Source organism: Dendrobates tinctorius, unplaced genomic scaffold (genome assembly GCF_039654945.1).
Source record: "Dendrobates tinctorius isolate UK_male_01 unplaced genomic scaffold, ASM3965494v1 ptg000115l, whole genome shotgun sequence".
Classification (NCBI taxonomy): Eukaryota; Metazoa; Chordata; class Amphibia; order Anura; family Dendrobatidae; genus Dendrobates; species Dendrobates tinctorius.
The window spans coordinates 15,802,397-15,827,814 of NW_027361783.1; the positions used below are offsets into that span (position 1 = coordinate 15,802,397).

At 42.1% G+C, this 25,418-nt stretch overlaps 1 protein-coding gene across 2 annotated transcripts in view; it reads left to right on the top strand.

The window, feature by feature from the left end:
* Positions 1-25,418, top strand: part of TMX3 (thioredoxin related transmembrane protein 3) — a 100,962-nt gene that overhangs the window by 33,468 nt on the left and 42,076 nt on the right. For both annotated transcript variants that reach the window (XM_073590017.1, XM_073590018.1), the window contains exons 5-9: positions 3,800-3,845; positions 5,321-5,401; positions 7,575-7,674; positions 9,023-9,100; positions 17,050-17,116. In XM_073590017.1, coding sequence (XP_073446118.1) covers positions 3,800-3,845; positions 5,321-5,401; positions 7,575-7,674; positions 9,023-9,100; positions 17,050-17,116 — 372 coding nt within the window. The remainder of the gene's footprint in view (positions 1-3,799; positions 3,846-5,320; positions 5,402-7,574; positions 7,675-9,022; positions 9,101-17,049; positions 17,117-25,418) is intronic.

Consider the following 25,418-nt stretch of genomic DNA (forward strand, 5'->3'; position numbering starts at 1 on the left):
TCTTTTTGTGGTCTTCTTTCTTTTGTAAGCCTAAAAAATGAATAAAGTAAATGTGCTGTGTGCCCACGGTCAGGAAGTGTCAGCGATATGGACGCAGCATATTGTTGCTGCATTCTAATCACGCAGGTAAATCTGCATGTGGTCACTAAACTGTGCGGACTTACTGCATCCGATACATTTCTGTTGTGGAAATTTTGTTTCTGTGGCTCGTAATCCCGCGCCCTAATCCCATCCATTGTGCTTGTACTGTACAATTGAGCGTTTTGAACGCTGCTCAAAGTGCCCTGCAGCCAAAATGCCGCTATTCCTGTTCTTTGGGGTCTGTACACAGGTTGCGGTTTTGAGGCTTTTTTTCCTGAGAACATTTGCCGCAATACCTGGTGCCAGCAAAGTGAAAGCGATTCCTGAAGTCTCCTGCACTCGGCACTTATTTTTTCCTATCTAATATGAATAGGATGAAGCCTGCATTTCTGGGTAAGTAGGTCCCTGCCGCAATTAAAACCGCCACAGAGGATTCACGGTAGGCAGGTTCCCAGCAACCGGAGATCGCCTTGTTGTTGGCTGCTGGGCACTCATAAATTGGCCAAATGATGTGCAAAGTATCTCCGTTTTTTTTATTATCTAGAGCAGTAATGCAATTCATATTTCATGTTTCCATGCTATAGCGCTACAGAGTGCTACCTTGTTTTGTTTTTATGTATAGAGATGGCCGTACTCTTAGTTTACACCTGTGCTCTCCAGCTTTCTGTTTGGAAGTGACAGTCAGACTTTTGCTATGTGAACTCTTTCTAGGGTGCATTGCTGATAGTGACTTGACTTCTCCAACACTGAGCTCACCTTTTCTTATACCTGTATGTAGCTTAACCGACCGTGAGATACAGAAGCCGTTGTATCGTATCTGCTGCTAGTGACTGATTACTCTTGGAGCCAGGTGCCACCACTAGACCAGTTCTGTCCGGGAGTATTCATATTGCATACCTGATCGTCGTTCACGGCAAATCCTTGCCGCGTACAGTGTGTGCACTGGGAGGATTCACAAGTCTGCAGTCACACAGAGAGACTACAGGCCTTTCATTTTGCCGTAGACCCAACAACCCATTTAAGATGTCCATCATTTCTCTAAGTATTTGGGTTGCTTTTTCCCCATCTTCAATTTTCAAGAGCCAAACCTTTTTATTCTTCTGTCAGCACAGACCTGGGAAGCTGTGGACGTTGTGGGGCTTTGTCTTATTGCCCCTATTTAATTTACAGAAAAATAAGGGAAATAAAGGAAAAAACAGCCATTCCCAATCAGTTTTACCTTGCAATATTCATTGTGCAGTAAGAATGGCAGGTTAATCATATTCAATGTGCGTTATCAGATTTATACCATTTAGTTTAAAAAATGTTTTAGTATTTTGATAAAATAAAAAAAAATCTGCATAATCTTAAGGCTATGTGCACACGATGTGGATTCTGCTGCGTTTCCGCAGCGGTTGTGGCCCTGCGGCAACGCAGCAGTTCCGCTGACCATGTACAGTACAATGAAACCCTATGGGGATTCAAAAACGCTGTGCTGACGGTGTGGATTTTTCCGCGCGGTTTTGCTGCGGTTTACAAACCGCAGCATGTCAATTGTTTGTGCGGCTTCCGCAGCGGTTTCATACCTTTACCATAGTAGAGGTGTGAAACCGCAGGGCAAAACCGCAGGAACACCGCAGGAAAACCGCAGGTCACTTTACGTGCGGTTTTACCTGCGTTTCCACGCGGAAAAACCCGCAGCGGAATCCGTAACGTGTGCACATAGCCTAAAGTGGTTGTCTACTACTGGGCATCGCCTTTGTAATTGCTTCAGTGCCCCAAATAACCTTAAAGAACATATAGCGTACTTACCTCCCGGACCGGTGTCGCTCCTGCGCTGTCAACACTGGGACTCATTGTGGTTGCATAACATTGGTTACAGTCCTGGTGGAGAAAGAAGCCGATTTATCTGAAAGTTGCTTATTTTCGTGTATACTATTGATTTATGAAATAAAAATTATAACGGCGGTTATTCTTTAAAGGGGTATTCCCATCACCAATATATAGTAGTATAGTAGGTGTAATATTAGCAAATACCTCCAATTGGAAATGTAGTATGGTTCTCCTGATTCACTCTGCCACTTACCCCATGTTCAGGGCATTGCAGTAGCTTGGGTATCCGTGGTTACGACCACTAATAACTGTCACTATAAGAGTGGTCGTAGCCATGGACCCCTCAGCTACGGCAATGCCCTGAACATGGGGTAAGCGACAGTTTGAGTAGAATTATACTACTTTTCTATTTGGAGTTATTTGCTAATATTACAATAACACCTACTACATATTGGGATAGGATCTTGGAGATCTCTACGCTTTTTGATATCTTGCTGATAATGAATAAACCTTAATAAATATGCGTGGGTTTTTTCTATAATTATTTCTTTACTTGGCACATAGGAGTACTGTATGGCTCAAATACTACTGTTTTGTAATACGCTAAATCTTGTTTCAATCTCTTCCGGTTTTTGAAGCCTTGTATAGTACAGGATAAATGTCATAGTCTAAGAGTGACAGATGTTCCCTGAGGATAAATATTCTTCTTGCAGATTAGTCTATGCTAACACGAGTATAAAAGAGATTAGTATTGCTATAATGTGTTGCCAAGCAAATCTCTCACCGTCCAGCTGCTGTGAAGTCCCACCATGTTAGATCATTGATCTTTGATAACTGATCTGTCCATCTGTTGTCTAAATGAAACTGCTAGAAATAAGAAAAAAAAAATCTAATGGCCTTCAGCAAAAGACAAATATTGGCCGCATCGGCATGGCCACCAAGCTCAAATACGGCATTTTATAGCGTTTCCTAAAGAAGGCTGTAATCGTCCTTGACAAGACAACATGCTCGTGGACTTCAGGGTCATCTTCAGTAAATCCAGTATTTCCAGATACATGAGCTGAATTAGTATGGTGGTTATTGAGGGGAATGCAGGGAGTGTGGAAGTGGCCATTTATGTAATGCATGGGTCCTTGGAGTGCGGTGGATGTAACAACCCCTTTTAAAGCCTCTCATAATAAACATGGTGACAGTGTAACCTGTTCACATCTGGTCATCTACTCAGGGAATGGCTGCTCATTGGTGATATAGCAAATCTCTTCATGGTTGTTTGGAGAATTGGTCATTTTCACGAGGTCCTGCGTTCTCTCGACGCCCACCAGATGGCAGCAGAATAGTCAGACTAGCCGGGTCAGAAAATAGACAATAGCACAGTACTGAAGGAATAAGCAATCTCAAGGTCACAAACAAGCCGAAGAGGTCAGAACTGGTCAGGGGCGGATAAGCCAAAAAAAAAGACAGAAGCAGATCCGAATACAAGCCAAGTTAAAAAAAAAAACAGGGAGTCAACAATCTTACAGGGAGACACTGAGTCAGGATGGACAGAAGGAATAAATAGACACGGGGCAAGTCGGATCCCAGCAGGACAAATCAAGATATACCAGAGTCAGATACACATGCCGTAGGCAGAACTATAACTGACACCGCCTGCAGAATGCAGTGGAGTTAAATAGCAAACCTAAAATCAGACTGAGGCTGAGAAAAGTTAACCCCTGACATGATCAGACCGGGACAGAGAAAGACGGGACTCAAAACCCGGTCTGGATCATGACAGTAAGTACTACGCATCAATATAGTGTAGAGAAGACAGATATCCTCCTTAAAGCTGTAGAATCTTGTACCACTACTCCACATCTCCATACGTCTATCATATGTGATGATTTTACTCAATTTTTCCATATTGCAGGCATTGCTTCCGAATTTGGGGTCCGGGGATTCCCAACTATAAAACTGTGAGTATTGCTTTGACTTATTTCTAAGGCTAGGTTCCCATTGCGTTAGTGGCATTCGTTTAACGCATCCGTTAAATGGATGCACTAACACTGATAGGCAAAATTGACTATTTTCGTCAATCACGCTAGCGCAAGGTACCCTCGTTGCGTTAGCAATGGAGGTCTGTGCACAGCGAGCGCGGCCATTCGCTGTGCGTTAGTTAATTTATTTCTGTTCAATACAAAAAGTGAAACTCATCTATTATATAGAGTCATTACACACAGAGTGATCTATTTCAAGTGTTTATTTCTGTTAATGTTGATGATTATGGCTTACATCCAATGAAAACCCAAACGTCATTATCTCAGTAAATTAGAATACTTTATAACACTTGCTTGAAAAAATTATTTTAAAATCCGAAATGTTGGCCTACTGAAATGTATGTTCAGTAAATGCACTCAATACTTGGTCGGGGCTCCTTTTGCATCAATTACCGCATCAATTCGGCGTGGCATGGAGGAAACCAGGCTGTGGCACCTCATGACTTTTGGGTTTTTATTGGCTGTAAGCCATAATCATCAACATTAACAGAAATAACCACTTGAAATCAATCACTCTGTTTGTAATGACTCTATTTAACTAGAGTTTTTTGTATTGAAGAACTGAAATAAGTTCACTTTTTGAGGATATTTTAATATTGTGAGATGCACCCTTACGTACATACAGTGAAACGAGACCTGCTACCAGTCTTGGCTTTGGACGGTGAAACCTGGATGTGTGAATCTGGCCTTATCCACTCTTTATTTTTTCATGTCCTGTTACTCTACTTACCAGATGATGGAGTCCTCTCCATTGTAAGTCTATTGAGTTAGCTGCCATCCGAGCACTGTTCCCAAATGTTACCGTCAGCCATTGATGGAGCGTTGGGTGCATGTTAGACCTGTGGTACAAGCTCCTCCTCACTGCAGTTGTGCGGGTGAAGAGAAGCCAAATGTTCTGGACCCCTTATTTAGTGGTTGTACTTCTTGGCATATAATAAAGCATTTTATATGAAAGGGGGCATTCCGACTTGAGGAAAAAAATAAGTTCCGAGATGGCCACGTGGAAAAGTATTTTTGAAATAATTATTTCTTAAAGCGTTAGAATGTTCAAAAGAATTATGGGTAGACATTCTTTAAATACAGCACATTTTCAATCATTCCTGACTGTATTTCTGTTTTTTCTTCATTATTTTTCTTTTCTTTAACATGGGTTGTTTAGCATCACATTTTAATACACCATAGCGGTTAAGCTGATTAGATTCTAGACCCATAGGCTGACTAGGACTAAAATCCTTCCACAAACCTACTTTGGGCTAGACTTCATGAATATCGAAAAGACACTTGTGATTATAAGTTTACAGAGACTTCATTTATATTGTGTTCAGTAATGTGGTTTTCTATCCATTCTGACATTTTCTGAATTATTACCCTTTATGCTTATTTTCAATGCACAGGTTGAAGGCTGATATGGCCTACAACTATCGGGGTCCTAGAACTAAGGAGGATATTGTTGAATTTGCAAATCGAGTTGCTGGGTAAGTATTGAGCTGAATTTTTAGATGACCAACATGAAATGCAATTTTTAGCTGCAAATAGTTACATTTATAATTACTTTCTTCCTTTTACATACTTGGAGAGATTTCCTAATCTTCTATTGTGTATGTAACTGATATAAACTAAAGGGGGTTTTACACATACCGATATCGCTAAAGCGTCACCGATTTTGTGACGCAGCAGCGATATCGCTACATGTGATACTTACCTCCGACCGGCTCCCCCGCTGGCTACTGGCTATCGCTGATCGCACGAGATCGTCCACGTCCATTTCTCATCGGCTGCTTCCTGCTGGCGCCGACGCGGGCGGGAGGACGTCATCGTCGCTGCGTCTGAAAGTTAAGTAGCGACCGCTGCTGCATCGCTGTGAGATCTGCCTGTGTGGCAGCTCACTAGCGATCATTTAGCGATGCACCAGTGATCCTGACCGGGTCATATCGTGGTCGGGATCGCTGGTGCATCGCTAAATGTAAAGGGGGCTTTAGACAAGATGGCCTTAAAGAGGCTGTCCACTACTTTTACATTGATGGCGTATCCTTAGGATAGGTCATCAATGTCTGATCGACCGGGCTACAACATCCAGCACTAGTGATGAGCGAGTATACTCATTTCTCGCATTTCCCTGAGCATGCTCAGGTGATCTCCGAGATTTAGTTTTCGTCTTTTCAGCTGCATGATTTGCGACTGCCGGACAGACTGATTACATGTGTAGAATGCCTGTTTGTTAGCAGCAATGCTACTCGCCCATCACTACCCAGCACCCCTGCCGATCAGCTGATTTTGGCGGCCACCAGCCGGAAGTGCTTGCTTGCGAAGCTGGCCATCTATTTGTAGTGGCCGCCACATGGTACTACACATCCGCCTCCTATTCATATTAATAGGAGGCAGATATGCAGTAACAACCCCCGGCCACTACAAATAGCCAGCCAGCTTTGCAAGGAAGTACTTCCAGCCGGTGGCCGCCGCCGACACTGAATTTCAGCTGATCGGCGGGGGTGTCGGGTGTCAAACCCCAGCCGACCAGACATTGATGACTCGTCACACCAAAAAAATGCAAGCCCTCATAGAGCTATGCTGAAAACTGGCTGCATCTTCAAGATGTCGAAATGGGCCAAATCTATCGCAGTGGGGCAATTAATTAATGAGTAGGCACTAATTTATTAAATGTGTGGTGCTAGCCAATGTACAAAGAAAATAACTTGAAGCATCAAGAGATCTGACAGCTCCGATCGCATCAGTTTAATCACTTGTCAAGCATGATATCGGCATTTAAAAGTCTGCAAAGTGGCAGCTGTCACCTCTAACCCTGTGTGATATGATCATAAGGTGTGATTCAGGTGATATGGCCCATATATAGCGAGGCTTCATAAAAGATCGGGTTGAGTTGCAGTGTATTGCATAGGTGATCAAGAGATCACAAGTTCAAGATAAAGGACCTGCTTAAAAATGGGGGAAAAAAAGCAAAGGAATACATATTTTTTGCAGAATCTTCCAAAATAATAAAAGATGAGAGTATTTATCCCATACAGTGGATGCTCAATTTTGGATAAAAAGATCAAGTTGCTTGATTGTTTTAATTTTTGGCGAAACAGCAGTTTGCAAAAAAAAGTGATCAAAATGACATCAATAAAAATTCCACTGGCCACACAAAAAACAAGCGCTCGTAGAGCTCCATCGACGGACAAATTAAAAAGTTACGGGTGTCAGGAAGTGAGAAACAAACCTGTTTTTGCCAATTTCAAAAATGTTCACGAATTCATAATAAAAAGTAAATGGGCAAGTTTTTTTCCAGGTAATTTTTCCAGTGAACGCTGTCAAATTTAAGCCCCAAATAATTGCGTATTTGCATTTTTCTATTCACCATTTCACAGCACGTGGAGTTTCTTATTGATTTTCACTACAGTATATGGTAATTTGAATGGTGGCATTCAAAATCTACAACTCATCCCCCCAAGGATCAGACCCTCAAGTGCTTTTTGTCTAAGTTGGCCTGTATTGAAAACCTGAGTTTATACTTTCTTACTAATTTATTCCCCTTATTTACCTGTTCATAGTCATTGTGCTGTAGTTTGGTGTTCTAATGGTAAATCTGAGTGCGGTTTTGAGTTTTTTTTGTAACTTATTTTACATCATATATATATATCTCTATTTCAGGCCATTAATCCGACCGCTCCCAAGCCAGCAGATGTTTGATCACGTGCAAAAACGTCATCGTGTGCTGTTTGTGTATGTCGGTGTTGAATCAACCCTGAAGGTGAGTCATTGTATTTTTTAGTTTTGTTAGAGAACTGCCAATCTTTTTAAGTGTCTTATGGTATGGGCTAAAAAATCTGCTGTATATACAGATGTGTTGTCAGGAGAATCTGTCTCTATACACTCACAGACAGGGCAACGGGAGGGGAGATGCCGCCGAAGATCTGCTTGTTGACCTAGTCTCCCGTTTGGCTCTGTCCCGGGCGGGTTTTAAAGTCTGTTTTATTGCCTCTACTATAGTGATGAGCGAGTATGTTTGTTGCTCTGGTGATATCTGAGTATTTGGAGGTGCTCGGAGATGTAGTGTTTGTAGCCCCAGCTGCATGATTGGCGGCTGCTAGACAGCCTGAATACATGTGGGGATTGCCTGTTTGTTAGGAATTCCCACATGTATTCAGGCTGTCTAGCAGCCACAAATCATGCAGCTGCGGTGACAAACACTAAATCTCTGCACACAGCCAAATACTCAGAGATCACCTGAGCACCGAGCATACTCGCTCATCACTACTCTACTACTGTTTTCTTCTGAAATGTTGCATAGTTTCAGAGTCAAACTTAAGTGGCTGAGATCATGTAGCCAGGGTCTGATACATGCTGCCTGTGGTTCAGATGTCGGGTTCGCTTTAAAGAGAATCTGTAAATAAAATCAACAGTCACCCCCTTCCCCCTAAACCGCATATAGGTTTTTGAAATGTAAATCCATGGACACCTTTTGTATCTTCTATCTGTTGCTGCATTCCTAAGAAATGAATGCTTTCATTCATATGAAAATGGAAGTTAAGTGTGCCATCACGCCCAGATCCATTAACAAGCCACTGTCTCCTGAGGTTTTTTGCCCACCCAGCACCAACCTCTTTAGCTGATTTCCTTGCCTGGTCCTTGACGTCATGCAGATAGTGAGCTATCATTCAAGCTGAAGAGGCTGCTGCTGGAAGGGGAAGCAACCTTGGGAGGAAAAGGTTTAAGTGCTCTTTCACACCTAGAGCACTTAACGTCTCATTTGCATATAAATGGCAATATAAGATATAAAGGCATCCATGGATTTCAAAGACCTATCTGCCCTTTATCTGCCGTTGGGGGGTGTTTTACTGACAGCTTCCCTTTAATACTTACACTAGACTGATACCGTACAATTCTATATTTGTATAATTCTCATGTACTCGGCTACCCTGCCTCACCCATTCTAATGGAGTTGCTCCTTTATAACCATGAGCATTACACTAGAGTGAAAAAGTTCTAATTTTGGATGAAACAATTTTTTCTTACATTTTTGTATTATAAATTTAGTTTAGGTTTTTTTTCTTCTGTTTTTTTTCTTGCTTATTTTTTGAAAATATTTCTTTTCACAGGAAAAATTCATTGAAGTTGCGTCTGAACTTATTGTATATACCTACTTCTTTTCTGCTTCAGAAGAGGTCTTACCCGAGGTAACCATTTACTATAGTGCTTAGTGAAGGAATATAGAAGTATAGAAATGGTCCACACAGTGAAAAAATGGCCTAAAGCTGTTCCATGTAAAAGTCGCTCCGCCTGAAGAAAAAGTTCAATCTCCAGATTAGACAGGTATTCATTACCATAACCATTAACCCCTTCTCGACTATATAGATTTGCAGTTTTTTTCTCTCATTCTCCCAAGAGCCATAGTTTTTGTTTTAGTTATCCATCCACATAGCCATTTGAGGGCTTGCTTTTTGTGGGCGAGTTGTAGTTTTGAATGACGCCATTCATTGTGCCATTAAACGTATTGGAAAACGGTAAAAAAAAAAAAAAAATTCCAAGTGCAGTGAAAGTGGAAAAAATGCTATTTCTTCAATTGATTTTTGGGTTTTCTTTTTATGGCGTATGGTAAAAGTGACTTATCAATATGATTCTCCAGGTCCATACAATTACGGCGATACCAAATGCTTCTATCACTTAGTCTATGTGCACACGGTGCGGATTCTGCTGCGGATCCGCAGCAGAACTGCAGGTGAATTACAGTACCATTCTAGCCTATGGGAAATTGAAACCGCTGCGCAGACGGTGCGGATTTTTCCGCGCGGTTTTGCTTGCGGTTTCAAATCCACAGAAAGAATTGACATGTCATTCTTTTCTGCGGATTCCGCTGCGGTTTGCCAGCTCCTGCATTGTGGAGATGATAAACCGCAGGGCAAAACCGCAGAGCAATCCGCAGGTAAACTGCAGGTCTTTTGACCTGCGGATTGTGCAAAATCCGCACGGAAAAATCCGCAGGTGAATCCGCACCGTGTGCACATAGCCTTAGTGATTCTTATTGGAATTTTTGCAGAGTTGCGACAGCCGAAAAGCTGTAGTTCTGGTGACTGTTGTTTAACAGTCTGGTTCGTTAATTTTATGTTTTGGTAGATCTGACTTTTTTAAGGATGCAGCGATGCTAAATGTTTTTTTTTTTAATTATTTTTAATAAGTAATAAAAATATAATTTTATATTTTTGAAAAGCCTTTATTTTTTTAGCATGTTTTTAAGTTCCCCTAGGGGATTAGAACCTGCAATCATCTGTTTGCGTATACATTATACTGCAATACCATACCAGTGCCAGACATCTCTATTACTTCACAGATAATAAAAGTCTTTATTTTTATATAGCGCTAACATATTCCAATATGTGGAAAGTGGTATTATATACACTTTCACATCTCCAAGCTTGCTTTACTATCTGTCTGGTGGATCTGCAGCAGCCGTATTTTGCTTTAAAGCTAATAAAGGGGGTTGTAGCTTTCACAGCCCCTCCCCAGGTGAGCAAATCCCATTTTACTCCTTCCTTTGTAATCCGGGTAAGACCCTCTTGCGCTTCTTGTCATTCCAGTTTTTATCTAAACACACTCTCAGATTGATGGTGGGATTAAAGTTGCTAAAAACAACACGTAGAGCTCTACTCTTCTCGCTGCTGTTAGAGGCAGATGATGGCTGCGTAATACAGTGATCATCTGCCGGAAATGAAGCAAGCTCCGGACCTGACAACATATGACATACTATAATCTGCCGGGAAATGGGATTCATCAGTGGGATTTTGCCCTCAGAATTGGTCACATCAGAAAATATCTATTTTCATTAAAAAAATATTAAAAGTATTTAAAAGATCTACCGTAATTATTTATCTAAATGTGTAATATTATTCGTCCGAATGTTGATCCAGTCGATTGACAGTTGGGATCAGGAGAGAAAACGTGCTCTTTTAGGCCTCTTTCACACTTCAGTCTTTTGACATCAGTCGAAATCCGCCCTTTTTTGAAAAAAATGGATCTGTTTGGTTTTTTTGGCGGAATCCATTTTTTTCTCATTGACTTGCATTAGCGGCGGATTGCGACGGATGGTCGTCGGTTGCATCCGTTATTTGATGGATTCGTTGGTATTTCAGCGTGTGGAGTAGACGGACATAGTAACGTTTTTTTTCTGCAGCAGACCCGCTTTTTTAAACTGAGCATGCCCGGAAAAGTTTCCAGTCATGTTTTTTAACCCTTAGGCCTCTTTCACACATCAGTTTTTTGCCTTCAGGCACGATCCGGCTTTTTTTTGTAAAACCGGATCCGGCAAAATGCAATGCCGGATCCGGTTTTTCCCCATTGACTTGCATTAGCGCCGGATCGTGCCGGATGGCATTGCGTTTCATCCGTTTTTTGCCGGATCCGGCAACTTGTCTCATTCCGGCGTCTGGGAAAAAACGGCTACTGTAACGTTTTTTGTCTCCGGCGAAAAAGCCGGAAGCGCCGGATCCGGCGCTTCCAGCTTTTTGCTACAATGAAAGTCTATGGGCGCCGGATCCAGAAAAAGACGGATCCAGCCACCGGATCCGGTTTTTTTAAGTCTGCGCATGCTCAGATCCAATTGGCCAGCCCCCAGGAACAGAGACGGATCCAGCAAAAAAACGGATCCGTTTCTACAGTTCTCCAAAATTTATGCCGGATCCGTTTTTTCTAAAAAAAAAAGCCGGATCCTGCCTGACGGCAAAAAACTGATGTGTGAAAGTAGCCTAAAAGCCGTTCTGGCAGAGAAAAAAAGTCTCTCTCTCTCTCCTTAGAGCTGATCTCTCTCTCTCTGTCTCTCTCTCTCTCTCCTTAGAGCTGATTAGCTCCTGTAGGGCTAGGCGAATAATCAAATGAATTTGATTAGATCACTGTCAGAATGCTGCACGATTCTGATTTTTCTGAGAATCTAAAATAAAATTTTGCCACACCGCCACAGCAGAGCTGTGTTAACATTGGTGGGAGTAGGGCTGCAGAATTCCTTGATTGGTCAGAGGAGCTCTGCCTTAGAGAGATCCCTCCTGTGGAGAACGACTGGTACAGGACTGCCACACAAATCCAGGAAACCGCCAGCTTGCAATTACTGAAGTGTTCCTTATGAATACGTAGCCCAACTGTTAAGCGCCCACCTACTTATGTTCTCTTAGTGGAGCCTGCAAAGGTAACATCTCCCCTTTCGCCTCCTCCCTCATTTAAAGGGACTCTGTCACCTAATTTTTGGCCATCAGGGGCTTATCTACAGCATTCTGTAATGCTGTAGATAAGCCCCCGATGAAACCTGAAAAATAAGAAGAACACATTAAATTATGCTCATCGGGGGGGTGGGTGTTGTGGTCCGGTCCAGCGCCTCCCATCTTCATACGATGACGTCCTCCTCCTTGATTTTCCCTCGGCTCCTGCGCACGCGTACTTTACCTGCCCTGTTGAGGGCAGAGTAAATTACTGCAGTGCGCAGGCGACGGGAAAGGTCAGAGAGCTCCGACGCCTGCGCGCTGCTGTACTCTGCTCTGCCTTCAATAGGGCAGAGAAAGTACGCCTGCGAAGGAGCCGAGGGAGAAGCAAGGAGGAGGACGTCATCGTATGAAGATGGGAGGCGCTGGACGGGACGGCGACACCCATCGGACCTGACCGAACGCCGGGGTGATTATAATCTAACTCTTTTTTTCTTATCTCTTAGGTTACATCGGGGGCTTATCTACAGCATTACAGAATGCTGTAGATAAGCCCCTGATGGCGGTGGCTGCAGCTGATTGTCCAAAAATGGGGTGACAGATCCCCTTTAATGCTAGTATGCTCCATTCCCTAAATGCCTCATCTTTTTATGCCACCTCCTTGAGTAAGAGTATTTTCTGTCTCCTCACCTTTTTGTGTAAGTGGGTTAACTCGTTTCTGTGATATTCCCTTTATTGCTCCAGAAGAGGGGGCAAGGGTTGGCCCTATCAAACCGATCCCTGTGGTCTTTCCATTTTCATTCCATGCCCTCCAAAAATTGTAATAAATATAATTAGTGACCATCTGGCTTTCATCCCAACCCAGTCTAACCAGTTTACAAGTTAAGCAGTCCCATAACACTTTTTATGTCCTAAATCTGTGTAAATGTATATGTAGTTTAACCCCTTCCCGACCTGTGACACAGCGTATGCGTCATGAAAGTCTGTGCCATTCCAACCTGTGACGCATATGCTGTGTCATGGGGAGATCGCGTTCCCACAGGTAGGGTGACCGGGGTCACCCGACCCGCAGGTACAGGGGGCTTTGTACTTCACCCCAGGGGGGGTGGCTTTGCCCACCCGTGGCTACGATTGCACTGATTGGCTGTTTCACTTTCAACAGCCAATCAGAGCAAATATAATATTTCACCAATGAAATTTGGTGAAATATTGCAATCCATCTATAACAGATGCTGTAATTTCATCGGCCATGGCTGGAGACCGCGATCTGACCCCCCCCCATCGACTGATCTGCCGCCGCCGTCAGTATTTGCTCCCTGTACCCTGCCCTCCGCTCCCCCGCCTTCTGATTCCCCCCCCGGGTACCCCTGCTGCATCATCCATGGGCGCCGCAATCTTCCAAAATGGCGGGCGCATGCGCATTGCACCCGCCGAATCTTCTGGCCCGCAGATTCATTCATTCATTTCAGGTACAATTTGATCACTGTGATAAACCCTATCACAGTGATCAAAATAAAAAAAAAGTAAATAACGCCCGTTTATCACCCCCATAGGTAGGGAAATATAATAAAATAAAAAAAATATATTTATTTTTATTTTTCCATTAGGGTTAGAGTTAGGGTTGGAACTTAGGGTTAGGGTTGGATTTAGGGTTAGAATTAGAGTTGGGGTTGGAATTAGGGTTACGATTGGAATTGGGGTTTGGGTTGAAATTAGGGTTAAGATTAGGGTTAGGGGTGTGTTGGGGTTGGGATCAGGGTTAGGCTTGTGGTTAGGGTTGGGATTAGGGTTAGGGGTGTGTTGGGGTTAGGGTTGAGTTAGAATTGAGGGGTTTCCACTATTTAGGCACATCAGGGGGGTCTCCAAATTCAACATGGCGCCACCATTGATTCCAGCCAATTTTGCGTTCAAAAAGTCAAACGGTGCTCCTTCCCTTCCAAGCCCCGACGTGTGCCCAAACAGTGGTTTACCCCAACATATGGGGCATCAGCGTACTCAGGGGAAAAAATGCACAACAACTTTGGGGGTCTAATTTCTCTTGTTACCCTTGAGAAAATAAAAAAATTGCGTGCTAATAAATCATTTTTTGAGGAAAATTATTTTTTATTTTCACGGCTCTGCGTTATAAACTTCTGTTAAGCACTTGGGGGGTTCAGAGTGCTCACCAAACTTCTGGATAAGTTCCTTGGGGGGGTCTAGTTTCCAAAATGGGGTCACTTGTGGGGGTTTTTCACTGTTTAGGCACACAGGGGCTCTCCATATGCGACATGGTGTCCGTTAACGATTGGAGCTAATTTTCCATTCAAAAAGTCAAATGGCGCTCCTTCCCTTCCAAGCCCTGCCGTGTGCCCAAACAGTGGTTTATGACTACATATTAGGTATCGGTGTACTCAGGAGAAATTCCCCAACAAATTTTAGAATCCATTTTATCCTGTTGCCTGGGGGTTCAAAGTGCTCACTATGCATCTAGATAAGTTCCTTAGGGGTCTAGTTTCCAAAATGGGGTCTTTTGTGAGGGGGGGGGGCTCCAAAGTTTGGGCACACAGGGGCTCTCCAAACACGATATGGTGTCTCCTTCCCTTCCGAGTCCTGCTGTGCACCTAAACAGTGGTTCCCCTCACATATGTGGTTTCAGTGTACTCAGGACAAATAGGACAACTTTTTGGGGTCCACTTTCTCCTTTTACCCTTGGGTAAATAAAAAAATTGTTGCTAAAAGATTATTTTTGTGACTAAAAAGTAAAATGTTCATTTTTTCCTTCCATGTTGTTTCTGCTGTTGTGAAACACCTGAAGGGTTATTAAACTTCTTGTATGTGGTTTTGATCAGCTTGAGGGGTGCCGTTTTTAGAATGGTGTCACTTTTGGGTATTTTCAGCCATATAGACCCCTCAAACTGACTTCAAATGTGAGGTGGTCCCTAAAAAAAATGGTTTTGTAAATTTTGTTGTAAAAATGAGAAACCGTTGGTCAACTTTTAACCCTTATAACGTCCTAACAAAAAAAAAAATTTGTTTCCAAAATTGTGCTGATGTAAAGTAGACGTGTGGGAAATGTTATTTATTAACTATTTTGTGTCACATTCTGGTTTTACTGAAATTTGAAAATTGTGAAATTTTCACAATTTTTTACCATATTTCCGATTTTTTTTTTCACAAATAAACGCAAAAAATATTGACCTAAATTTACCACTACCATGAAGCCCAAAATGTCAGGAAAAAACAGTCTCAGAATCGCTAGGATCCATTGAAGCGTTCCTGACTTATTACCTCATAAAGGGACACTGGTCAGAATTGCAAAAATGGCATTAGGGACAAAATAGGCTGGGTCATGAAGAGGTTAAGGGTAGTAATATTCTAACTGATCGCCGCCTTCCCCTGTTTCCAGCACCGCCCCGGTCTTCTCACATGCTTGCAATTCTAATTCACCGATTGACACGGGGGTTGACGTGTGAAATTTAACAATGTAAACCTACGAAACAAATTTCGACTCGCCCATAAACGTCACCATGACCCAGTGAGTCGGAATCTCCGTCACGAGAGTGAGAAAAGGACTGAAGAGGTGCTGGAAACTGAGCAAGGTGAGAGTATTTTGGACTTGCACTCAATTACATGCACATTTACACAGATGGAAGACATAATATTTTCTGCTAGTTCTTCTTTAATAAGTAATTGTGTTGAATGAATGACACATGTCATTAGATGCGCTGTGGAAAGTTCCCTCACAGGTCCGTGTAAACGCTTCCCTCGGTGTCCTGCCGGGCTCAGCATTCTGGCTTGCAGCAATATTGGGTTGGGTTAACTTTGAATAATAAAAAGAAGTAGCACATCACCATACCAATAATCCACATTATTAGGGGGAGGTACAAAAAATATGTTCCACCCTTGATAAGGACTTCTGTGTAAGCCGAGATATTCTCGTTTTGTATCTGTCTCTGAATAAAATGGATGATGCTGACGTCCTGCTACTTCTCATTTTTTATTCTTGACTGTTGAATGACCTGTGGATTGATCTTTTGATGGATTTTATCAACACTATCATGTCTACCTTTATTTTTTGGTATTATATCAACACATGACAGCTGCAGCCGTCTCGCTTTGACTATGTGTTGCTGCAGGCCAGGGTATTGAGCCCGTCAGGAAGCCTTGCCACAGAAGCGCCAAAGGAGTAGATTATTATTTTTTTATTATTTTTTTTTTTAAGGAGATTTAATTTTTTTGCCATAATTGCTCAGCCCCAGGTTCATGCATTATGGTTGCACCTATCATTGAATATCTTCTGCCATCTCTCAGTTGAACTTAATGGGTATATATATATATATATATATATATATATATATATATATATATATATATATATATATATATATAATTTTTTTTTTTTTATGAAACTGCATAATTGAAAATCCAGAATGACAGTGGCATAAACTTATTTTTAACCCATATTTGGATCCCCAAAATAGGCCTGAACACTCATAGTGTAATAGCTGAAATTGGGGGGAAATAATGTCTTCTGCATCTCTCTCTCTCTCATTAATTCCCTTCACTGAGCAGATATTTACAGCTCATTTCGGGCATAGGAAAGGATTAAGGAAGCATTTTACTTCCTGGAAAACCCTTTTAACACTTTAAATGCTGAAGTATTGTTATAAATTCTAAGCTACATCGACCAACGTGGCTGATATTCCGCTCCGATTTCCCGGTTTGCAATGCAGCAGTATCTTCACAATTTAGTTTGAATTTTGCCATTGCAAAAAACGTGTTGTAAATTCTGCAGCAGATACGTCCCACGTGGATGTTTCCTTTAGGATGTGACTTTCACAAGGTCGCAGTACATTACAATTGAAGGTATTCTAATGCTGGAGGTATACAGGCTAATGAAGCCATATGGCTGGGTTACGTTACATGTCATTATTTTATCCCCCCTTTTTTTCTTTTTCTTGTAGTATGTCACACTGAATGAGGTCCCTGCCATCCTGGTGTTTAAGGACTCCACTTATTACGTATATGATGGTAAGTTGTTTTTTTTTTTATTTTATGTGTCACTTGCTGAAGAGCACGGCTCTGCTCGGGCATAGTAACTAACTACGGCTACTTATAACAAATTATAATGAATATATATATATATATATATATATATATATAAAGCTGAGTGTATAGCCCCGCCCACTCCGCATAGCCGCATTCACTATAATATCCCACATCATCCCTTCAGCCAGAGCTACCGGACTACTTCCCCTAATATCCCACGTCATCCCGTCAGCCAGAGCCACCGGACTACTACACCTAATATCCCACATCATCCTGTCACAGCCACCAGACTACTACCCATAATATCCCACATCATTCCGTCAGAGCCACTGAACTACTTCCCTAATATCCCACATCATCCCATCAGCCAGAGCCACCGGACTACTACCCCTAATAATCCACATCATCCCATTAGCCAAAGCCACCAGACTACTACCCCTAATATCCCACATCATCCCATCAGCCTGGGGTCAGAACCAGAGCGCTGAGTGGAGTGGTCCTAACTTCCATACCAGGGATCCTTTTAAGAGAGGCCTGGCGTCAGAACCAGAGCGCTGAGTGGATTTTCCCTGACTTCCATACCAATGATCCCTTTAATAGAAGCCTGGGGTGAGAATCAGAGCGCTGAGGGATTTACCCTAACTTCCATACCAGAGATCCCTTTAAGAGAGGCCTGGGGTCAGTACCAAAGTGCAGAGTGGATTTGCCCTCACTTCCATACCGGGAATCCCTTTAAGAGAGCCTGGGGTCAGTACCAGAGCATTTGAAGGCAATTGCCCTGACTTCCATGCTGAGGATCCCTTCAAGAGAGCCTGGGGTCAGAACCAGAACACTAAGTGGAATTGTCCTAACTTCCATACCAATGATCCCTTTAAGAAACCCTGGGGTCAGAACCACAGAGCTGAGTGGAACAGTCCTAATTCCATACCGGGGATCCCTTTAAGAGAGACCTGGGGTCAGTGTCGGCGCGCTGAGGGATTTGCCCTAACTTCCATACCAATGATCCCTTTAAGAGAGGCCTGGTGTCAGAATCAGAGCTCTGAGGGATTTGCCCTAACTTCCATACCGGAAATCCCTTTAAGAGAGAAGATGTGCCTATGGGATGGAGGATGTTTGATGGGTATATGGGCAATGGACTATGGGATGGAGAATGTGTGATGGGTATATGGTCACGGGATGTGGTGATTCATTTCTGTCATGTGCTCTCTGCTCCTTTCTGGGGGGTTATATGTATAAGGAGAAACAAGACCTAGTAGGCAAAAAAGTCTAAAAAAATATCATTTTTATTAGGTGAATGATCAGGACTTACAATAATTACATATATAAAAATAATGAGACCATAGCAGGATAATCCAGGTGCGTCACTGGGAGGATGTCAATGCCCAAAAATGCATTTAATACCAAAAGCCATGTTCGAGCTAGGGCCACTCCACGAGTCAGCCTGCTCAGATCTGATGGGACCCGATCCGCAACCACGGTGTCTGGTCCCATTAGATTTATTTCCACATTCAACCAGTGTTGGGAAGACATGAGGCAGGTGCTTCAGAGACATTTGTCAGTATTGAGTGCTGAGCCATCTCTGGGCACCTCTCTCGGTATCTCTCCGTCCATGACGGCCAGGAGATCGAGAAATCTTAATGATCTCCTGGTCCATAGCCACTACGTTCCTTCCGTCAGATGTCCGTTTGGCTCTCGTGGCCCTACGCTCGGCTCATTCCAATGTGCCCGGACACGTCTGGTCTCTCATGAGGGGTGTTCACATAGGTACGCATTGAGAGAGTGCTGGCCAGCCCGCCTAATCGGTTAGTAGGGGCGTGATTAATAGGCTGTGAACCAGACACTGTGCAGTACCTTTGTGTGAACAACGCCCTATGCGGGCCTTTATTGTGCAATTGTATACCGGGCAGTCACCCCCACCAGGAATGGGTAAATGGAGAGTGGCTGTTTATCTGGTATTTTGCACCTGTGTTGCTGACATCTTGCTTTATGGGCTGGCTGCACCCTGTAGTGTATTTGTGCAGTAGTTGTGCTCTGGTGCGGGGGGCTCCGCTGGCACCTTGTGAAAGCTCGGAGGCCCCGCATATCCATTGCTGCGATGCGGTAGCCTCCGGGAAAATGGCCGCCGGGGGTCGCGCATGCTCAGATTGAGATCTCGGCAATGAGCTCTTGGGATGAGATCTCGTGTGTGTGTGTGTGTGTGTGTGTGTGTGTGTGTGTGTGTGTGTGTGTGTGTGTGTGTGTGTGTGTGTGGTATTATATATACATATACAGTACAGACCAAAAGTTTGGACACCTCATTCAAAGAGTTTTCTTTTATTTTCATGACTATGAAAATTGTAGATTCACTCTGAAGGCATCAAAACTATGAATTAACACATGTGGAATTATATAATGAACAAAAAAGTGTGAAACAACTGAAAATATGTCTTATATTCTAGGTTCTTCAAAGTAGCCACCTTTTGCTTTGCTTACTGCTTTCCACACTTTTTCCCTCACACTCTTTCCCTCACTTCCGTACCGAGGATCCCTTTAAGAGGGGACTTGGGTCAGAACCAGAGCGCTGAGTGGATTTGCCCTGACTTGCATACCAATGATCCCTTTAATAGAACCGTGGGGTCAGAATCAGAGCGCCTAGGGATTTGCCGTAACTTCCATGCAGGAGATCCCTTTAAGGGAGCCTGGGGTCAGTACCAAAGCATTTGAAGGCAATTGCCATGACTTCCATACAGGGAATCCCTTTAAGAGAGACCTGGGGTCAGAATTAAAGTGCTGGATGGATTTGCCCTGACTTCCATAACGGAGATCCCTTTAAGAAGGGCCTGGGGTCAGTACCTAAGCGCAGAGTGGATTTGCCCTAAATTCCATTCCAATGATCCCTTTAAGAGACCCTGGGGTCAGAACCACAGAGCTGAGTGGAACGGTCTTAACTTCCATACCGGGGATCCCTTTAAGAGAGACCTGGGGTCAAAACCAAAGCGCTGGATAGATTTGCTCTGACTTCCATACAAATGATCCCTTTAAGAGCGAAGATGTGCCTATAGGATGGAGGATGTGTGATGGTATATGGGCACAGGAGGGGGGATTCATTTCTGTCATGTGCTCTGTGCTCCTTTCGGGGGGCAGACAATGGCTGGGAGCTTATGTTCCCGAAGATGCTAGATTTCTCCCACCATGTCAGTGTCTGCTGAGGTGTTGTCAAGTGGGAAAACTGTTGCTCATAGCAACCAATCACAGCTCAGCTTCTGTTGAACAGCTCTGGTGAAACGATAGATGATTCGTGATTGGTTGGTGATATACAGTATATACACACACACACACACACACACATTGATTTTTATATATAGAGATGCAATTATGTAATATGATGTAGCTGTTTTTTATACAAGTTTATGTTCGGAGATTAGGAAGTCTTAGTAAGCCATGTATGCTGAATTACTTTTTCCACTACATCTGGCTTCGGTTTTAAGTCCCTTCTTCATTATTAATTCTGTTAATTGTTGCCAATAAATAACATCCAGAACTGTGTCCGTGAGTCCAAAATTAGAGGGAAGTTTGATAGGGCTCAAAAAGCGTAAATAAGGCATTTTGTCTACGCATTTTTAACATTTTTTTATATCTATATTTTTTTTTCAAAAATACATTTTGAAGTCATTTAATTGAACATATCACTATAACTACTTGCATGTGAAAGTGACTTGACACAAAAATACTCTTTATGTGCGATGTTACATATTTTTTATACGTCACACTTTTTGTAAACGTTCTAAGGTCATTATTTCAGTCCAGTTGAGATCTGTTTCTTTTTCGAATGAATCCCCATACTGCTCAACTGTTTAGTAATGTATAGCCTAAAAATGTGCAGATTGAACACCGTTTTTTATACAGGTAGATATAAAATGATTCAGTTTTTATTGTACGGAAATAGGACAAAAGTTCCTTTTCCTTTTTTAATTGTAAAAGCAATTCATTGATCATTTCTTTAACCTCTGGTGAATCAAATGGTAAAACTTCTTCCACCAAGATGATGAATTCAAGTGTGAGATGATTCCGTACGCTTGTTTCCGCCTGATGCATGTTCTTTGGAAGTGTAAATTGATGAGTCTTCAAAGTATCTATTATGTCAGTATTGCTGCAGTAGAGCTGGAGTTTGAGGAATTTCTTATCCAAGTTGGTTATAACTTGAAGATGCAGAACTTCAAGGCACCACCAGTAGAACGCCACTCTAATAATAAAAGGACACTAGTGAATAAAAAGATTTCCAACCACCAATAAAACATAACGAACACTGACCACAAGTTGAGTATAATCTAATATCCAGTAATTATACATTACAGTAATATTATTAGCGCCATTTATTCCATGGTATATATGAAAGAAGGTGGGCACCACGAGGTATATGGTATATAACACCTCTGGGTGCAACCCTGCACCAAGAGAATTGTAGAGAGAAGAATGGCACTTTACATGTGAGGAGGGGTATACAGTACATAATAAAAAACAAGTACAATATTATCTTAATCGACTGGTACAGGAGGAGAAAGGACCCTGCCTTCGAGGGCTCACAATCTACAAGGGATGGGTGATAATACAGTAGGTGAGGGCAGAGTTATTTGATATCAAATAGCAATGTATGTCACACCCATAAATATGCGGTGATAACTAAACTAACATGGAGAATGTGATCCGTAGTGACGGAGGAGAATAATGATCTGTTATGGTGATGACGTAATCTGGAGATGATGGATTTAGGGGGCATAGTAATCCGAAGGTTTAAAACTCATCCCAATAGTGCAGTCCGATAGGGCTCAGCTTAGAGAACTCCTTGGTCAGTGCTTCCTGTTTTGTGCAAAACTCATGCTACCTCAGTCAATCACTGAATCGGCAAAACTTTTTTAAAAGTAGGACGCCACCGACGGGTTGCTTTCCACACTTGGCTGTATCTGATTCAACTTTTGTGATGCATTTAGATCTTCGGATAACTATTACTCCAGAATCACAGCCAGGTAACTTCACCACCACCATCATTATTTTCCTCTGCCACTACAGATCACATAATCAATGATGGGTTAGTTATCAGTGCATATTTACACGTGTTATGAGCATCATTGCTATTTTATTGCATTGATTTTGCCCCGCTAGGTTTGCAATGCATTATTAGCACTCTTATGGTAATACCTGTGACATGATTGGTGGATATTGAATTCTATTTCACAGGAGCGCAGATTGTTTACATTGTGGTCAGTGTTGGTTATTGGCAGTTATTTATATTAAAGTCCACCGATACACCTTAGCCACCCACTGCTTATTTGATGTGTGTATTGTCACCAACTTATTACATTTACTATTTCTTATTGGAGCGCTGGCACTAGTTTTTCATATTTGAACATTAATTCTAACAAGCATACACCACATAGCTTGTCATCTCAAAACACTGCATGAGGTAGGGTTCTAAAGTAACTCATGGCGGAAAGACCATATCATCCTCCTTATAGGAAGTAATTCTTATTTACTTATTCTTATTTACTTTGTCACTCTCCGCAAGGAGAAACCTTAGACCTCAGTCCAGAGCCTCTCACCTAGCCAAATCAGATCTCATACTTTGCACTGACGAGAGCCAATAGCTCGAAACACCGTGTCTGCAAATTGAGATTCTGATTTGGCTTTTATCCTAAGTCATATTACAAGACTCGTTAAAGGGTTGATTGTGACTTGTAGGATCGCTACTACCAATAGGTGGCGCTGTAGAGTAAAAGTCCTCTTTCTTTCTGAATAGGCAATTTGCATATTATTTACATGTAGTCACTTTAGAATTCTCTTCTTTAGAATGCACAATTTAGTTGGTGTCCAAGGAAATTGTGCTGCAAATGTGACTAAACTCTCGTGGGCTTTGCCTTCACCTAGATCTCTCCATCATTCAGCCACTTCTTTATTGTCCTCTCATAGTCCTGTCACCTCTACTGGATTATAACTAACATAGTACTGCAGAGTTGAACCTTGTTTCATTACAAACAAATTTGATGTAGCAGTTGTCCTTATAGTTCTGTCAGTTCTGCTGCAAAGCTGTGCTGGATTATAACTAACACAGTATAGCAGAGTTGAACCTTGTTAAATTACAAACAGATTTGCACTTGGCTCTCAATCAGCTTTTAAGAACAAAGTTAAGGTGTCAGTCACTGCCTTGAACACATCTTTCTGAAATATTACACACCCCCTTGGATATGTCAGTCTGCCTTGTACCCCATCTCTCACCACAAAGAAACTGTTGAAAGTAGGTCGGTGCTGTAATAATTGTGTAGATAGTAGAAACTGCAAATTACTGCTCCCTGTATCAGAGCTAACTTCTCACTTTTTGCTGTTCCGACCTCTGCCCTTACTTACTCTACTTCATCCCGAGGGTTCTTTTTTTCTTTTCTTGCACTTTTTCCGGCTGCAGCACATACCCCTGGCCATTCCTTTATAACCACCGCCTTAGCTGATATCTACAACTAAGATTGGGCCCCTCTTTAATTTGTTTGCTTTGGTTTTTATAAAGTGTTTGCTAATTTTTTTTGGGGGGTCATGGTCCTTTTAATTAAGAACTCATTGGTATATGTGGGCAGATCATTTTGAAGGGTATCTTTGGTTTAGATAAATTCAAGACATTATCCCAACTGACAGCAGATGATACCCTGTATTGTAATTTATAATTTGCTACGTAACAATATATTTTTGTTTCATTGTTTTAAAAAGTCTCCAAGTCTAATGGAAAACCACTTACACATAATCTCCACAGTCTTAAAAGAATCCTTGTGTACTTACATAATAACAGCCAGCATGATCATAGAGATCCCAAGTGCAGATTGCAGGGTCCTGGAACACATCTCACTGCTGGTCCTTGGCTCCTGGCAAAACCTATCTCATGACTAATTTTTTCAAGTCCTTTTTGTAGGTGGGTCATATCAGAAAGTGAAACTTACCGTACATGATTCTAAGAAGCCTCACCTTCTGAAAGCTACAGTGATTCATGTGTCTGATCACATTGTAGTTAAGGCTACCTTGTGTACACATCAGCCAGGGAATCCTCGAAAACCACTCAAGATTTCCTCTTCACCCAATCGACAAATAGTTGAGATGCAATGATGGGTACAAACAAGAATTCTGTACATGCGAACAAATAATTATTGGCTTATTTGTAAAACCCCTGACCTTACACAATTTCCCATGCTTTGATCAGTGTACACTAGATATTATCCTAGTTTCTATTCTCTGCTCACATCTCATGTGGAAAAAAAAACAGTATTTCACCCAACGGAGGCCAGGAGGCTGTGCTTCCTCATACAGTGGGAAGTATACCATCCAGTGTAAGTTGCTTTTCCCCAGTAATCTTGTACAGTTGGATCTGGATAAAGATTTAAAAAGAAGAAAGGGGGGAAAAAAAAACGATAAATGTCACTTCTAGTAAAGTATCCTGTACATGGTGTATGCGGTTTACGCACTGAACTCAGTTCTAAATTGACTTGCGCTAGGTTTATTTTATTCTTTTAAGATGTTTTTGAATTACTGTACTTTTTATATATATATTATTCACTTTTATTGTACTAATTTTTTAAAGTGTTAACTCCAACAACAAATGAAGTTATTTGCTAAAGAGAACTTATGGAGAGGTTAAGGGTTAGATCCCTTAACCTCTCCAAAACGCCACATAGCCCTATATCTGTATTTTAATGAAGTTTATTATGTCTTAAACAGATGTTTGCTTCTTTGCTAAAACAGCTGCTAACGTGTAACGTACTGCGCGGTGTATTCATAATAAGTAGGGCTAGTCCTGGAGGCTGTCACTTCACCAAGACTAGTCCTGATGTTGCAATCATGCCCCTTTGGGGTGATTGACATCATCTCCACTGGCCATGTGATCTCAGGAGATGCCTCACTATTCATTCCTTAGCGCAAGCACAGTGATGAGGTCGGGGAGAGCACATGTGGCCAAGATGACACGTCAAGTCGGTATAACGTCAATCACCCCAAGAGAGTCGTTATGATAGCATTAGAAGTGGACTACTCTGTGTGAAACACCCACCAGGACTGGTCCTGCCTACTTGGCATATACCAAGCTGTAGAGTTTTGTGTATATATGTATATGTGTGTGTATATATATACAGTATAGACTAGCTGAAGAGCCCGGCGCTGCCCAGGCATAGTAACTAACTGTGGTTAGTTATAACAAATTATAATCCTCCATCCCATAGTCCCGTGCCCATATACCCATAATACATATCCTCCATCCCATAGTCCTGTGCCCATATAC